The sequence below is a fragment of the Neovison vison genome, chromosome 11, assembly GCF_020171115.1.
Source record: "Neovison vison isolate M4711 chromosome 11, ASM_NN_V1, whole genome shotgun sequence".
In the NCBI taxonomy this organism is placed as follows: Eukaryota; Metazoa; Chordata; class Mammalia; order Carnivora; family Mustelidae; genus Neogale; species Neogale vison.
The window spans coordinates 68,540,205-68,556,854 of NC_058101.1; the positions used below are offsets into that span (position 1 = coordinate 68,540,205).

Consider the following 16,650-nt stretch of genomic DNA (forward strand, 5'->3'; position numbering starts at 1 on the left):
CATCGTAACCATGTAATTTTATGATTTCAAAGATGATCAGAGATTGAAATTAATATTATACTGACAAAATATTACTTTAACTATGTGGCCTTTGAGCTTGATAGAATAAGCTCATCATCTGGTTATTTTAACTCTGTATATAGATCAGCACTGTCCCATACAAATAAAATGTAAGCTACATATATAAGTTTTAAGTTTTCTGCTTGCCACATTAAAAAAAAAAAACAAAACCCTTTTTTCAGAAGAGTAAAATTAACCCTAGTGATATATATATATATAACCCAAAACACCAAAAATGTTACAATTTTAGTACGTAAACAGTACAAGGTTATTGAGATAGTTCACGCTGCTTTTTTTGATATGAACAAGCATGTGCTGTGCTCAAAGCACAGGTCAGTTTGGCCCAGTCATATTTCAAGGGCCCAGTTGTCATGTGACATTCACAGCTAGAAGGTGGACAAAGGGAGTACACCCTTTCCCACCACTGCATTCTTCTCCGGAAAAGCCATTTCGGAACCTCTGCTTTCTCTACTTCCCTGCACAAGGGCGTCCTTGCCCATACAAGAAAACAGCCTGGGTTTCTCTGAACCACGTTTTCTCACTTGGGCCCAGTGGGCCACCTGCATGTGGATGGAAATTCTGCTCCCCAAGCCACAGAGGGCACCATCTATGGAGTGCCATTGTGAAACGTCACGGCCATCTGCTTTCTCTAGCCGTCTACTCTGCAATAAGAATAAGCTCACTGGAGGTGGCAAGAGCAGCACCAGGAGTCCCTTTCGGCAACACCACCTGGCCAATGTCTCCAACAGGGAACGCACCCCCCTGCCAGGGTCCAGCCTTTCTTTTTTTTTTTTTTTTTAAATGTTTCTATCCATCTAATTGGGTTTTCTTTTTTTTTTTAAAGATTTTATTTATTTACTTGAGAGAGAGAGACAGTGAGAGAGAGCATGAGCGAGGAGAAGGTCAGAGAGCGAAGCAGACTCCCCATGGAACTGGGAGCCTGATGTGGGACTCGATCCCAGGACTCCAGGATCACGCCCTGAGCCGAAGGCAGTCGTCCAACCAACTGAGCCACCCAGGCGTCCCATGGGTCCAGCCTTTCATGCATGTGGCAGGTCCCCAACCTCCACCCGGCCAGTGTCTCAGACAAGGAGCCCCCAACCCCACCCCGGGTCCAGCCCTTCACACGTAGCAGGTCCTCTACCTCCACCTGGCCAGTGTCCTGGACACAGAACCCCACCCCCACCCCGGCAGAGCCACGTGAGAACCACTATAGTGGCTGCGGCCCTGAGCCAGCCTGCCTCTACCAAAAGCTGCAAATGGCAAACTGTCCTGCCCAGTCCAGTCCACCCGCCTACCCCACCGGGTCTGCTCTGTCTTCCTGGCTCCCTCACCTCAGTCGGCCCAGGACCCCTGGCTTCTCGGGTCAGCCCAGTGTCCAGGCCCTGCTCCCCATCTCCATTACGGAGGGTGCCTAGGGCACACACTGTCCCCCAGCGGTCACGTCCATGCCCCCACGCCCTCCGCCTCGTCTGACCCCTGCACAGCTCACCGCGGCTTCCGGAGGCACAGAGGGCGCCACCCCGCTCTGCGCCTGTGCCTTCCTGGCGTGCCCATGTCAGCCTGGACGACGACACACTGCCCCCAGACGGGTCCCGAGGGTTGCAATGATGGAATGAGGGAGACCCAGCTCTGGTGTGCATGTCTCTCCTCGGCACGTGCAGCCTGAACAGCCAGAACAGCCTGAGGGGAGAAGAATCTTATTCACAGCACACACACACCCCGCCCCATCCGGTTGGTACCTTCCAACACAGGTTTTGGCGGGAGTGGCTGTACTCTCCGGCGCGCAGGCGCGGCTGACCAGCTCCAGTCTGCGCAGGTGCAGAAGCTCCAGAGGCTGCTTCCGGGCTGCGCGTGCGCTGCGTCTGGGCCTGGGCTGCGGCGGCTGGTGGATGCTGCGTCCGGCATGGCCAGCTGGGTGTTCTGTAATCGCTGCTTCCAGCCGCCGCACCGCACGTCGTGCTTCAGCCTGACCAACTGCGGCCACGTGTATTGCGACGTCTGCCTGGGTGAAGGTGAGGGCTGGCTGGGCTGGGCAGGGGCGCCCGGTGGGACCTGCGTCCACCCACCTCGGGCGCAGGGACGGAGCCATAGCTGGCGAGGGGCTGCGGGGGCTGGCACAGCGCTGTGGTCATCTTAGCGCCGGGGATGCGACACGCGTTGAACTTTTGGAAGGTAGCATGAATCTAGACCCTGGGACAAGGATGCTCGGAAGGACCAGGGCAGGGCCCAGGGGGCGCGTCCTCACCTGGCCTCACCTGAGGGTGCAGCGGGGTGGCAGGGTCCCTAGGGCAGAAGAAGTGTGAACGGGTCCGTGGAGCTCAGGGGGCTGCAGGAGAGCTGGGAGCCAGGTAGGCCAAAGCATGCCTGCAGGGGGCCCTGGCCAGGAGGGGACCATTGTTTGAAGCAGGAGACGTGATCACGGTGTATTTTTCTTTTTATGAGACGTTCTCTTTGAAGTATAAAAAAGAAAAAGTGCGTGAATGCAAAGCACAGTGAGTTTTCCCGGAGTGAATTTACCTGTGAAGCCAGCTCCCAGAGTACAGCAGTAGCCTCCTCAGAGGTCACCACTGTCCTGATGTCCATCAGTGTAGCTCACCTGACTGATCGGAAACACTCAGGAGGATCTCTGTGCTGCAGGAGCTCCTTCTGTGTCCAGAGATGATGCTCTGAGGCCTACACTGGACACTGAGGTTCTTTGAGAGCATCCAAGGGGAGGCAGCTGAGTATAGAGGTCTGGGAGTCAAAACAGGAATAGGTTGGGGAATTGGCTTATAGATAATAATTGAAGGTCCTGGGTGAGGAGAGGGCGAAGGTTAGGGCATGGCTTCACCTGGGAAGAGCATTTCTTAAGATAGGCCAAGGTAGGAGGAGGCTGTGGGGAAAAGAAAGCAGAGCTTGTGGACTTGGCATCCCAGGGCAAAGTCAGAATTGGAACCTCCCACAGGAGTTAGTGGCGTGGGTTAGCTTGGGTGAGAACAATGCAGACAGACCTGTGTTCATGGTTTTGCGGACTGGTTCCGGACCTTGGGCAGGTGAGTCCCACGCACCTCTGGCTCTTGAAGCACATTCCAGTAGCCCAAGTTTGTTCCTCCAAAAAGCCACTGATGCTGGGACACACAAAAAGCAGTAGAAGGGCTTGAGGGCTCTGGGTGGAGCACTGACCACAGCTCGTTAGGTGATTAATGATTGTTACTCAGGTATAAGCCCTTCCTATGCTTTGGTATACATTCTTGCAGATTTTCTCCTACAGATATAGATCTCTACAACAAAAATGGGACTGTGTATATACCAGTTAGTTACCTGAGTTTAATAGGCCATGGACCTCCTTTCACGTTAAAGTAAGTCTGTGTCGTCGGTTTTAAGGCTGCATTTAGTTGCCATACCATGATGACTTTTAACGGATCCACTCCTAAGAGCTCTGCATGTTTTCTAGTATTTTGCTGTGAAACACCACTCATTCACTTGTGTGTTGTTTTCCTTTGGGATATCCAGAAGGGCAGAGGTGCTGCTGGGGGGGCATGTGTGATAGGACCAGCACTTAGGACCAGGCACCCCAGAAAACTGGCTGCTCCCTGCCCCCACCGTGGATGACTGGCATTTTTGTCTCATACATTAGTGACAGTCTGCGCTTTTGCCAACTACTCATTTGGACCCCTTCACACCTTTTACTGGAGTGCTTATGTTTGATAGGTTTGTAAGCACTGTGTGTGTCAGTTTGCCTGCCCATCAGCTGCAGATGGATCCTCTCTTTGTCAAGTCTCTTACTTTCCCCCACTCAACGCAACCCGTGGATTTTTAGGAGCCAGCTCTGTTCATCTCTACCTCCGTGGCTTCTGGCGGTAGCAGTGCTCCAAGGGATTTCCTGGCTCCGTAATCCCCGGAGAGACGCAGATGGCTGGAACACACTGCTGAGGGTGGGTGCTTTCAGAAGAGGGCCACTTGAACGTGTTTGTAGGAATGGAGACAAGGGGACAACTCCAGAGGCTGTTGGGAGGGAACAGGTCTTTCTACACAAGGACCCCATCACATGTGCTGTAGGGATGAGATGAGATGAGACAGAGGAAGAGAGCAGAGGGAGTTGAGTTGTTCTGTGGTGAGTGGAGGAGAGGCAGGGAGATTGAGGAAGTTCATGACTCTTTGCTCAGTAAAGAGCAAAGGGGGGCCTGTTTGAATACCCGCCATAGGGAACTGGCAGGAGAACACCCAAGAAAAATGGAGTGTTGCTCAGCCATGTCACAGGTTCGGCAGTGCTGGAATCAAGTCTGTGAATCCACTTCCCAGTTAAGTGACCTTTTCCCCCTGGTTCTTAGCTGTACTGGACCAGAAGAGGGGGAGACATAGAGGCCGGGGTTCAGGCTGAGTGGCTGCTTGGAAGGACAAGGATTCAGTATTGACTGGCCAGCTCTGGGGTCCAAGCTGGCTTGTGAGAATGGGAAGCTCAGATGTGTGGGGATGGGGCAGAGCCCAGGATGAGGGGCCATACTGCCCCCACTGAAGTTTTCCAATGACACTGGGTGCTCTCGTGCCGCGTGGGGGCAGGTGAGGCAATGCAGGGCTGCCCTTAGCAGCCAGCCACACGGAGGAGCAGGTTCTCCAGAGGATGACAGGAGTGTCGTGGAGATGAAGGTGGTGCAGTAGGTGGGTCTGGGTCAGAGAACCTGGAGAAGAGCAGGTGGGGATTTAGCCTGTGCTTTCAGGCCAGGCGCCGCCTTATGGGCCCAGCAGCCCAACAGATGCCCCAGAGGGCGCTCCTGGGAACTGACTCGGGCGCTGTCGAGGTGAGGCTGGAGGGGGCAGGGCAGGGGGGTGGCTGAACAGAGCTTTTACTTATCTCTTGGATGGCATGCAAGGAGCTATTTTCATTTTGAATAATTAAACATTTTAAATTAAGGTATCACTACAGAGTCTCACTGTAAGAAAATCTGAGATGGAGTTAAGTTTGAATATTGTTGATCTTCATAATTACTATTTTGGGGCATACTGGCAGAATAGGAAAAATAGATTACTGAATAAATCTTTTCAACTCTGTCCACATGCAGTCTTTTCATTGTCTGAGCATAGAAAATGTAAGTATTCTAATCCTGTATGTTTTTTAAGAAATAGTGTAATTTGAAGTGTGCACTTATATTCAGAAGCACTACTCACTATAATATACTAAAGTTTGTGTTTCTTTTATAGGTGGCAAAAATGAGTGCTTGATTTGCAAAGTCCCTTGTCGCACAGTTTTCCTTTCAAAACATGTAAGTTGAAATATGTATTATCTAAATATTAATCGGTGCTTTTTTAAAATTTGAGATTCAGTTTTCAGTCATTTGGTGGGGTCTAAACTTTTCTTTCATTTTGCTAGATTAATTAGAAGATCTTACAAGATTTCTGAGTAGAGTGCAATTAGGATTTGGTTTTGAATACCTCACACAACTTTCTTAACCATAGATTTTTTCCTCTGTGAGCTTGCTGTGCTGTGTTCTGGGAAGTAAAAATGAGTTGAATAGTTTTCTTCAGCACAAGATAAGCTCTTTAAGAAGGTGATTGAGTTTCCCTGGGGATCATAGTTGGTTAAGAGGGTTGGAGGAAAGTAAGTTTAGGGGTGCTTACTGTTGCAGTAGGCTTAAAACAAAGTCGGCCGTTCTCTCTATGAAATACTTCCATTTCACCTGTTTGCTTTAAACTTAGTTACAAATAATTATTCTCTTTATATTTAGGTTCTAAGATACTTATTTGATCTGATGTTTTCATCTGTAACAATCATTTTTTGCTGATTTCAAATACAACACAAAGTCACACAAGACTTAAAAGATACAGAAAATCATAATGGAGAAAAATCCTGTCTCCCACAGATGTCCACAAGCAGGAGTATAGTTCCTGCACTGTGTGTTACTGTGACTTCTTTCTACAAAATGGTGTTTTCTCAGTTGACTTGGTATTTTTGGCACACCCGCACTTTGGAAAGACTGCACAGTATTTCGCTGTTTTCCAGGGGAAGAGGTAGTTTTTCTCTGTTTCAGTCTTACTGTGAATTTTTTTTTAATCATATTTCTGTAGCATAAATTCCTAGGAGTGGAAAAATAAGGGCACAGATTTAAGTGTTTAAACTTAATAGAAAGCACCTTATTTCCCTTAAGAAATGTACCGTTTAAACCCTCAGCCACAGAGCACTGCTGGTCGGGCTTGACTCTGAGGGAGGGACGCCCTGGCATTCCCCTGCCCTCCTGGGCCCAACACTCTGTTCGTTTATTTCTTTTCTTTTCTAGTAAGTGTGTTCAGGGCAGTCTGTTTCCTTCTGTTGTACATCATCTCGTGCATCGCTTTTTATCATTTCTAGATAGTCTTTTTAAAAAAGATTTTATTTATTTGACACAGAGAGAGAGAGATCACAAGTAGGCAGAGAGGCAGGCAGAGAGAGGAGGGAAGCAGGCTCCCTGCTGAGCAGAAAGCCCAATACCGGGATTGATCCCAGGACCCTGAGATCCCGACCTGAGCCGAAGGCATAGGATTAACCCACTGAGCCACCCAGGCACCGCTCTAGATAGTCTTTAATCTCTCTTTTAACTTCTTTTTCGACTCGAGAATTATTCAGGAGAGGGGTGCCTAAATGGCTCAGATGGTTGAGCATCTGAGGTGACGATCCTGGGGTCCTGGATCGAGCCCCGTGTCTGGCTCCCTGCTCAGTGGGGAGCCTGCTTCTCAGTCTGCCACTCCCCCTGCTTGTCCTCTCTCTCACCCTCTCAAATGAATAAAAATATTTAAAAAAATTATTCAGGAGAGTGTTCCTTAATTTCTAAGAGGTTAGATTTTATCTCCTCTATCATTTTTGTGGAAAATTTTTAATTTTATGTCTTTATGACCAGAAAACATGGCCATATAGTTAGTTTTCTTCGTTGTCAGGATTTTCATTGTGGCTTACTACACGGTAATTGTTAATGTTCTACACATACTTGAAAAAGTATATCTTCTTTTTTGTCTGTGCATGTGAGAGAGGGAAGTCATTTAAGGTCCTGACGCTACCCCGCCCGCACATCTGCTTTCTATGGGCACTTCCAGCAGTCTCTCCAGGACGCCTCTCCTCTGTTTTCCATGGGCCATGTGAGCACCTTCTGCCATGACACCTAAGAGCCATTCTTCCTGCTTTCCCTCCTGCTTCCTGAAGCCAGAGAGATCTGCAAGCATGGGTCATGTGCCCCAACTTCCCAGGAGTAAAACCCTTGTCTCTTCATGCCCGTGGCTCTGTGGCCTGGCTTGTGGTGGACACCTGGTCCCCTGGTTGGTGACTAACCTGCCACTGCTCCTGGGGCCGGGCTGCTTCCACCTTCTCCCTTCTCCACTGCCTTTAGGTCCCTGTATACGGCTCTGTGTGACCATGACTTCCTTGACCTATAGCAGGAAGGACACCTGATATCATGGCACAGTGAGTGTGCACATATGGGAAATAAGTTCCACCAAACAACATATCCTTGCTAAATGCCGTGCCCTGATGGCTCCTGCTCTGACTGGGCTTTTTGTTGTTACAACCAAACACGCTGTAACAGGCGAAGCTGATTCCCAGGGCCTGCTCCTTCTGCTCCACACATGGGGCACCATGCGTATTTGCTAGTTTGTCATGGAAAAGGACCATCATTGTCACACACAGAATAATACACCACCTTCTCTGTCAGCTGACATGTGGCAAGGGAACAGTGCAAACGGAAGCTGGGCCTGTGGGGATCTGGGAGACAGGCAGGTGTGTGGGATGGAGCCTCTGGGGAGAGCAAAGTGCAGAGCAGAAGGATGTGTGAACAAGAAGGGGGTTGCCATTAGACTGCAGCTCACTGGTTCTCCAGCAGAGATGGAGAGAGATGGCTGCCGCAGGGAGGCCTGGGCCCTGAAGAAGCCAGTGGTGTCTGGAACCTGGAAGCCACGAGTGCTCAGGGCATTCATCCTCATGCCCGCTTCACTTACAGCCCTGGGGAACCAGGGGACGAGGAAGAACCCCCAGTGGGCAGAACTGGGGACTGGAGCTGGCTAGACCAGAGGTTCCCCTAGGCAACAGAGGCTTGTCTGATGAAGATGAACATGGCCCCAGGGCAGGAGGCCCAGGACACCCACCCACAGGATCTCCATGACTGCTATGTTCCTTGTCTTCCACCGACCTTTGAGGGGTAGATTCCATTGTCCTGCCCTAGGCCCCAGGCCCAAGGTTGCTTACGGTGGGGATGGGCCTACTCCCTAGGCTGCAGCCCAGATCAGAACCTGGAGGACAGGACCACTTGCCAGCGAGGACCTGGGTTTGTTATGAACTGAGAGATGGGGCTTTTGGGGGATGGTGACTTTTCTGTATAAGGGAAGAGAGAAATTAGAATAGCAGATTGGCCTGGCTGGGAGCTGTCCTTGGCCCTGCTGCCCTTCTTTCTGGGCCCCCAGCTAGACTCTGTCTTCCCACCTGCTTCCTATGAGCAATGCCACTCCAGGCCTGACCCACAAGAAAATGTCCCGGAAAGCCCCCCAGCTCAGTCAAGTGGATGCTGGTGACCCAACAAGGCAGAGCTGCTGGGCCCCAAGTGGAAGGCCATTTACCAAGCCCAGCCTTCTGCTAATGTGCAGGTGGGAATTGTCCCCCTTAAGCCACTTAGGTTGGGAGCTGTCTGTGGTACAATTAGCCTAAGTTAGTCTTTGCATGCCATGTAACTTTGGGAATCAATTTCTTTTGTCAGTTTCCATGCACACAAGGTCTGTTGGGTTTGCCCATCATCAGTAATGTCAATAAAATTGACGTCTCTACAATGTGGACTCCCTAGTCCACAAGGCTGGCACACGTCCATTTTTTTTGATATGCTCTCATCTCAGTGATGATTTTCTGCACAGAGGCTGAGTGCCTCACTGTTAGCTTCGCCCTCAGGTATGATGAGTTGGGTTGCTGCTGTACTCATTTCTTAAAATGTCTCTTTATTGCTGTGTATACATACCAGTTGATCTTGTTTAATAGCTTCTATCTGGTGACCATGCTAAATGTAGTTACTGCTGTTGGCTGACCTGGAGTTTTTTCTGGACTCTCTCTATGCACAACTGGGACATCTCTAAATGTTTAATCTCCATGTCATTCCTCCCTTTCTTTCTCTCCGCCTTCTTTTTTTTTTTTTTAAGATTTTATTTATTTATTTGACAGAGAGAAATCACAAGTAGACGGAGAGGCAGGCAGAGAGAGAGAGAGGGAAGCAGGCTCCCTGCTGAGCAGAGAGCCCGATGCGGGACTCGATCCCAGGACCCTGAGATCATGACCTGAGCCGAAGGCAGCGGCTTAACCCACTGAGCCACCCAGGTGCCCTCTCTCCGCCTTCTTTTCTTCATCGCACAGGCTGTGAGGAGACACAGTAGTAAGAGCAGGCATCCTTTGTCTCTTCCTCGTTTCAGGATTGAGCTTCCAGCAGTTTGAGTAGTTCTGTGCACCTGGGTTTATTGCTGAGCTTTTTTATCATGAGCAGTGTTCGATTCTACCAAGTGGTTTTTCTATAAATGTCGAGGTTATCATTTGATTTTTCTATTTTATTTTGTGATGTAAATTGCATTTATTTTTAGAATTTTAAACCCACATTTTTTAAGATTTTATTTATCACTTTATAGAGACAGAGCATGTGTGCACATCTGAGTAGAGGGAGGGACAGAGGAAGAGAGAGAAAGTCTCAAGCAGACTCTGTGCAGAGCTTGGGGACTGATGTGGAGCTCAAGCTCATGACCTAAACAAAACCAGGACTTGGACATTCAACCAACTGAGCTGCCAGGTGCCCCTGCACCCACAGTAGGATTTTAAACCTGTAACTTGGTTGTGAAGCAGTGTACGCAGAGGGAACTGGTGGCTTTGCACCTCCATTGTGTGAGAAGTGCCCTGTAAGTCTCCTTTCTTTCAAGCCCTTTTCACATTTTGGTGAATCAGGGTTTTGCTGACTTAATAAAAGGAGTTAGAAATTCTTTCATTTTTCTCTTCTCTGGCAAAAAAAATTTTTTTAAGACTGGAGTCATTCAGAGCATGTATGCCAGAATTCATACCTGACACTGTCTGATCCTAGAAGGCTTTTTGTGGGGAAGTTTTTAACCAGAGTTTTAATTTTTTAATTAGATATGGGATTCTTCAGAGTTCCTAATTCTTGGGTCAGCTTAAGTGAGTGGCTTTCTCTGGGGGTGTGTGCACTTCATGTGAATTTTCAAGTTTCTCATTGTCAGTGTGTCTGCGGTCACCTATATTTTCAGTGTCTGTGAGATCCGTGGTGATGCTCCTTTGTTGTTGTGGTAATAGTTGTTGTGTCCTCTCTTTATTCTTCAAAAGTCTTACCTGGTTTTATTGACTTTTTGTCAGTGTTCTCAAAGAACTAGTGTTTATCTGCACTTTACATTTGTTCTTAGCTGCGTTTTTATTAATTTCCTTTTTTCCCCCTTTGGATTTAGTCTGTTCTATAAGATGGGTGCTTCTGTCCACTTCCCTTCTGGCATTTATGCTACATGGTTAGGGTGCCCCTCTGTTTGCCCTTGCCTGCATTGTATGTGTTGGCTATTTTATATTTTTATTGTCTTTCACTTCAAAATAATTTGAAATTTCTGCTTGGTTATTTCCATGATCTGTGTGTTTTCTGAAAGTATATTGACATAGAAATATTTGGGGATTTTTAGTTACTTTTCATTGACTTTTATTGAAGTCTAATACAGAAAAGCACACAGATACAAGTGGCTCCAGAAATTGTTTGTGACCTGAACATATCCGCCACTCGGACCGAGACAGGGTTCATTTCTGTGACCCCAGAGACCGTGGCGTGGCCTTGACGTTCTGAAGTCTAAGGTGCAGTATATCTTCCTGCTGACGCAAGGGTGTCAGACACTTCTGCCCCTGGCCCACTGTTTTGTATCTTCTACAGTCTTGGTGCATGTTTTCATTGTGTTTGCATGGAGCCCAGGAGGGCGGCTAGTGTGCGGTCACCATTCTGGTCTGGGGTTACCCCACATTCCCCTTCTCTTGTGTTCCTCACTGGCTCCTGAACCCCCTGCTCCCACCAAGGAACCATTTCCTACCTGAAGGCAGTGCCTTCTATTGGTGACAGATTCTCTGGTTTTTGTTTGTCTGAAAAGAACCTCCTTTTTTGCCTCCATTTTGAAGCATATTTTCACTGATCTTAGAATTCTTTAATGGACATTCATGTTTTTTTGGTGCTTTGATCCTATTCCTTCTTTGTCTGTCTCCTTTCACAGTGTAGCTATCCTGTGTGTGATGATGGGTGTCTGCAGAGTTGTCCTGCTTGGCTTCACAGAGATCCCTCACCTTGGTCAGTGGGGGCCTTTGTGAGACTGGAGAACCACTGGTTCCTCTGTCCCCACAGCCTCCTGTGCCATTCAGGGACTCTGCCATGTGCAGAGTGATTGACTCCTCTCACAGAAGGCAGTGGGCCCTAACAGATCAGTGATGGCATTCCCAGGTGTTTGCATTTCTGGTCCATGAAGCTGTTTGTCTAGCCCAGGGTCGTCTGTGTATGTGCAGTGTGTCTTTCTAGACAGGCGTGGTCCCCACTTCTTGAGCACCAGCTTGGCCATGCTGTTTTGGGGCACTCCACATGGCCCTTTGGGAAAGCACCCTTCCTGCTGGCCTCGCTCAGAGGGTCCGGCCACGTGCAGGGCTGTCAGGTCTAGCCTGCGCAGGGCAGGGCTCCCATGAACCTAGAGGCCCTAGGTCCTGTCTGTGGGCCATGCCCCCCATGGCTGGCCCCCAGGCAGTATTGTGCAGGGCCCCCGGCTGTCCCAGCGCCACATCAGACACTCCTCTCCCAAAGCCAGACCTGGTCCTGGCCCCTCCGCATTCCCTGCCAGAAGACCCTGGCCCTTCAAGGTACAATCCCCAGTTTCTAACACTGACCTAATTTAGTTCCACTGTTGTTTTAGTGGAGTTTGGGGGCACAGATGGCCCCGAAACTGCCATCTGCCATCCTGACACTCATGACTTGCTTACAGTCTAGACCAAAGACCAGACAGGGAGGTCGAGCAAGGCTCTTCGGCACCTTTTCGGTCTGGCGTGTGTCCGTACTGTTCTATGTGGTTGATAGCCATTCCTCCTAGACTCCTGCGGCAGGATGGCTGCTGCCGGGCTTTATGCCATTGTGGTCCAGGCAGGTCCACATTCGGAGCCAGCAGCAGGCAGACACCGTTTCTTCAGCCCTTATGTTTTTTTTTTTTTTTTAAGATTTTATTTATTTATTTGACAGAGAGAAATCACAAGTAGACGGAGAGGCAGGCAGAGAGAGAGAGAGAGGGAAGCAGGCTCCCCGCTGAGCAGAGAGCCCGATGCGGGACTCGATTCCAGGACCCTGAGATCATGACCTGAGCCGAAGGCAGCGGCTTAACCCACTGAGCCACCCCGGCGCCCAGCCCTTATGTTTTTTTAAGTAACTTGCAAGTACCTGTGATTGGTTGAAAGCTGTATTCCTCTGCCTTTTTCCTTCTGAGTTCCATGTGCCTCCTTCGTGAAAGCCTGACTTTGGGGGTGCCCTTCCAAGGAGGGGTATGTCTGATGTCACAGATGATGTGACTGAGGCTAATCTGCACCCTAGGTGGGTCCCAGGGCCCCATAGCACTGCCTTTCGGCCCTTGGACTGACAAACAGCCACTGGCAGCCAGGACATGGGCGCCCCTGCAGGCCTCCTGGAGATGGTTTGTGTCTTCTGTGGCTAGTTCTGCGAGTAGAGGTGCAGTTTTGTCCTCAGGCTCTCTATGGCCGTATTGGAAGCAGTAACAGAGGACTTGGCTTTCTTTCCCTTTCAGACTGACGCAGACATCCAGGCGCTGTTCATGGGCATAGATGGCCTGTGTAAGAAGTACTCAAGAGAGACCTGCCAGGTGAGCTCTGTATGTGGTGCCATGTCCTCAGCCTGACCCGACCACAGCAGAGACTCGGGGCTGTGATGACCTTGGAAAATATGGGTGTTACATGCTCTGGAGAGCAGCCCCTCCAGGGGTTTTTTGCCTTCAGTGTGACGAAGCCGTCGGTCAGCTGTGTTCTGTTGTTTGTGCTATGCCTTTGCTGTGTACGGGGACATTGCTGTCCTTTGAGCCTCGTGATCTGGGGCAGACCTGAGAGTTCGGGCTTGAAAGGGCCCCAGATCAAGGCTGCAAGTCCTTTCCAAGGGTCATGGTCCACGAAGACATGCTTTCCCCTGGCTCCCAGGGTACCTGTCTTCCTCCCAGTCCTGCTCCACTGTCCACACCTGCCTCGCCCCCCATGTCTCCCCTGCCTCTCCTCCTCCCTCTAGTGTTGTGACCCCATGCTGACCCCATGTCCCACCCCAGAAGCCTGGCCTCCCACAATCACTGGACAATGTGCAGGCTACCATTCTGTCCAGGAAGCTGCTTGGGAGAGAAGGAGCCCTCCAGCCCCAGCCATCCTGCTTCTCCCTGTTCTGTTAACATAAAATCCCTGTGGGCTGCTTCCTACCTACCTTCTGGGGCAGGAGGCTGAGTGGGGCACCAGCTAGGAGCCGCCTCCAGCCAGGACCTTCCCTGGGGCAGCTTGCATGCTTGGTCCCACCTGCGCCAGCGAGACCTCCCCACCCCCTACTTCCCACGGCCGCTTTCCAGCTGTGACGCAGCCAGAAGTCCCATGGTGTAACAGCCATCCCATCTACACGTCGCCCTGTAGCCACACACAGATGTCCCAGAAGCCACCTGCGTTCCAGAGCTTAGACGGTCCTCCAGCCCACGGTGCTCAGAACCACGGGCAGTCCTGTGCTTGGAAGAGTCTTGCCAAGGATGTGGCATCTCTAGAGCATTCGCCTGTGCAGAGCTGGGTCAGAGGAGGTTGCAGAGGCAGCTGCCAAGGGACCTCCTTCACTCCTCTGGGCCACACATCCCATGGCCAAGTGGCTGCCTGTCTGGGTGTGAAGTGGAGTTTCCAGAGGCCACACAACACAATGTGGCATCATTATGCGCATTAATACACTGGGCTTGCTATTCTTGAAGGAACGGATATGTGTCATAAATTCCTCTTGACATTAATTTTCTAGTGGGGGTTAGCACTGACAGGGCAAAGCCGCATCAACAGTAACTTTAAGAATGTGAGGCCATCCTCAAGCCATGTCATGGACCCTGACAATAGCAGACCCATGGCAGGTGGGTCCACAGAAGCGGCCAGGAGGTTGCTCTTCCTGATCCAGCTGCAAAGAAGCAGAAACTCTTCCTTTCCCTGAGGCAGGGCTGGCCTGCGTGTGGACATGTGGCTGCCTCTCCAGGGGGATGGACCTGCTGGGTAGCAGGCGTCTCGAGCCGTCCTGCAGCCTCCCCAGCCTGTCACAGGGACCAGTACAGAGGACATGGACATGCTCAGCTCCTGGTCTTGACTTCCTCAGCCTCTGCACTTCATAAAAATCTCATGAGACAGGTGCCCCCTCCGACCAGGAGGGCACTCCTACCAGAGGAGGGTCATGGCCCTTTTACATTTTGTTTTGCTGGTGTCCATATTCTCCGCCTGGGTCAAGGCCACAGCAGCTCAGCCTGAGGAGCCAGACACACCGGAGTCCTAGAGGCTGGCCCCTGCCTGGTACAGGTGGGCAGCCTATGGCCCCGGGGATCAATGCTGCCCTTGGACTTGCTCCAGGCCCCTAGGGGCTTGGTGTCTGCTCCATAGGCCGCTCTCCCCAGCTCACCTTAGCCCATAGTCTCGCTTGTGGCCTCACTAACTTGTCTGTCTGTGCCAGCCATGGAGGCCGGCATGCTTGCTCTCTGCCAGTACTCCTTTACGAATAGCCACGGGCCTGCCTGCAGACCATGTGGAACCCCAGGGCTTCTGAGTTCAAGGCCCCATGGACCAGTGTGGGCACAGCCCTGCTCCCAAACGCTCCAGGTAGGCCATCCTGCGGTTACTTCCAGATGCTCCTGCTTTCTGTTTCTCAGAGTGGACCCTGCACCAGGACATGAGGTTGAGGGATTGATGTATGACACCTTCTTCCTGCCTCGGGCACAGAACCAGTGGAGGAGTGAAACCAAGCAAACAAGTCGGGGGTTGGGGGGGGGTCTAGCTCTGCCAGAGCTCCTACACACCGTGTACAGTCCCCACCTCTGGTCCAGAGCCTGCCAGCCCTTCCTTTATGCCCCATACCACTTTGCCGCCTCCAGGGAGCCATAGGGCCTGGGAACTGTGGCCGAGCATTGGGGACATTTCTGGGACATGGCCTCGTGAAGAAGATGTCCATGGGGGCACCCCTGCCACAGACTAACACTCCAGGCTGAGTCTGTCCATCAGTTTTTGTCTTGTGGAGTAGGAGCCCCACGCAACATGTCCCCCAGACCCCGAGGGCATGGAATCCCTGGGAAGATGAGAACAGGAAGAGGGTGTTGGTCACTCCTGACCATGGCCCCATCTTGTGGAGGTGGCCTGACCTGTAGAGGAGGCAAGACCTGCTGTGGGCTGGCCATCCTGTCCACCGTGGTTTCTCCCTTGGTCTGTGCTAGCCCTGCAAGCCTGGGGACAGCATTAGCTATCCCTTCGTGTCCACCCACTAAGCACAGTCCTGGGGTGCACTGATGGGGTGTTGGCCCTAGAGGATGCTGACCTCACATCCCAGGCCCTCAGGAACCCTACTTGGGGCTTCAGCAGTCACGGTGTAGTGCTCCCAGAGGGGAGGCGTAATTATCTGGAAACTTCCCTTAGGGGTGCCTAGGGGGTTCAGTCGGTAAAGGCTCTGCCTCAGTTCGTGATCCTGGAGTCCTGAGATGGACCACCCACATAGGGATCCATGCTCAGCGGGGATCCTGCTTCTCCCCCCCCCCACCCTGCTGGTCCTCTTGCTCCCCACCTCCAACAGAAAAACAAAACAAATAACAAGAACTTTCCTTAATGTGGGGTGGCTCTTTCTGCCACATCGCGGTTTCTGACTCAGTGTTCTTGGGAGCCCCCTGCGGATGTGGAAGTTGGGCCTTCTCTAAGCAGAAGAGCAGAGGGGGCACTGGTCCCGGGTGGAGCAGGCCCTGGGGGTCTGGACAAGGTCCCTGGGCTCCGCTTCATGCTGTGCTATCCCCGGCCAGCCTCGTCCAGAGAGTCCCCATGGGTGCTGTTTGGTCAGGAAGCCATCCCACGATCCCGTTGCTGTGCCCACTGGGTTGTGTCCTCTGCCATGGCAAGACCCTGAGTGCCACACGGCGCACAGGCACCACATGGCTGCACCAAGCTCTGCCCTGGGCACAGGGTGGCAGGGGCCAGGGGGCAGGCAGGGCCGTGGGGGAATGGAGTGTGCTTGTACCTGCACCAAAGGCCCCTGCCGGCTCCCGGGACAGTGTGCATGGTTGCAGCCCCGTGCCAGTGCCAGCAGCTGACATGCATTCTTTGCTCAGATTTCAGAATTTCAAGAGAAGCACAGAAAGAGACTCTTGGCCTTCTATCGAGAAAAGGTAACTCCCCTGACCTGCTGCCTCGTGAACCCAGGTGGGAGGCCCCAGGGCCAGCCCCTGTCCTGCTGGCTCACACCCTGGCACAGGTTCCCGTCCATGTTGGCCCATGGGGGACCCAGCTGTGGTCATGGGGCAGTTTCCCTGTGGAACACCAACACTGAATGTCCCCAGAACGCCTTGGGCTCTGTCCACACAGTGCTG

The 16,650-nt window shown here is 51.4% G+C and overlaps 1 protein-coding gene across 1 annotated transcript in view; it reads left to right on the plus strand.

Annotated features, from left to right (window-relative positions):
* The first annotated feature begins 1,939 nt into the window (after positions 1-1,939).
* RNF212 (ring finger protein 212) overlaps positions 1,940-16,650 on the plus strand; it is a 34,886-nt gene continuing 20,175 nt past the window's right edge. The window contains exons 1-4 of the mRNA XM_044225705.1: positions 1,940-2,075; positions 5,242-5,303; positions 12,832-12,906; positions 16,393-16,449. Coding sequence (XP_044081640.1) covers positions 1,967-2,075; positions 5,242-5,303; positions 12,832-12,906; positions 16,393-16,449 — 303 coding nt within the window. The 5' untranslated portion in view covers positions 1,940-1,966. The remainder of the gene's footprint in view (positions 2,076-5,241; positions 5,304-12,831; positions 12,907-16,392; positions 16,450-16,650) is intronic.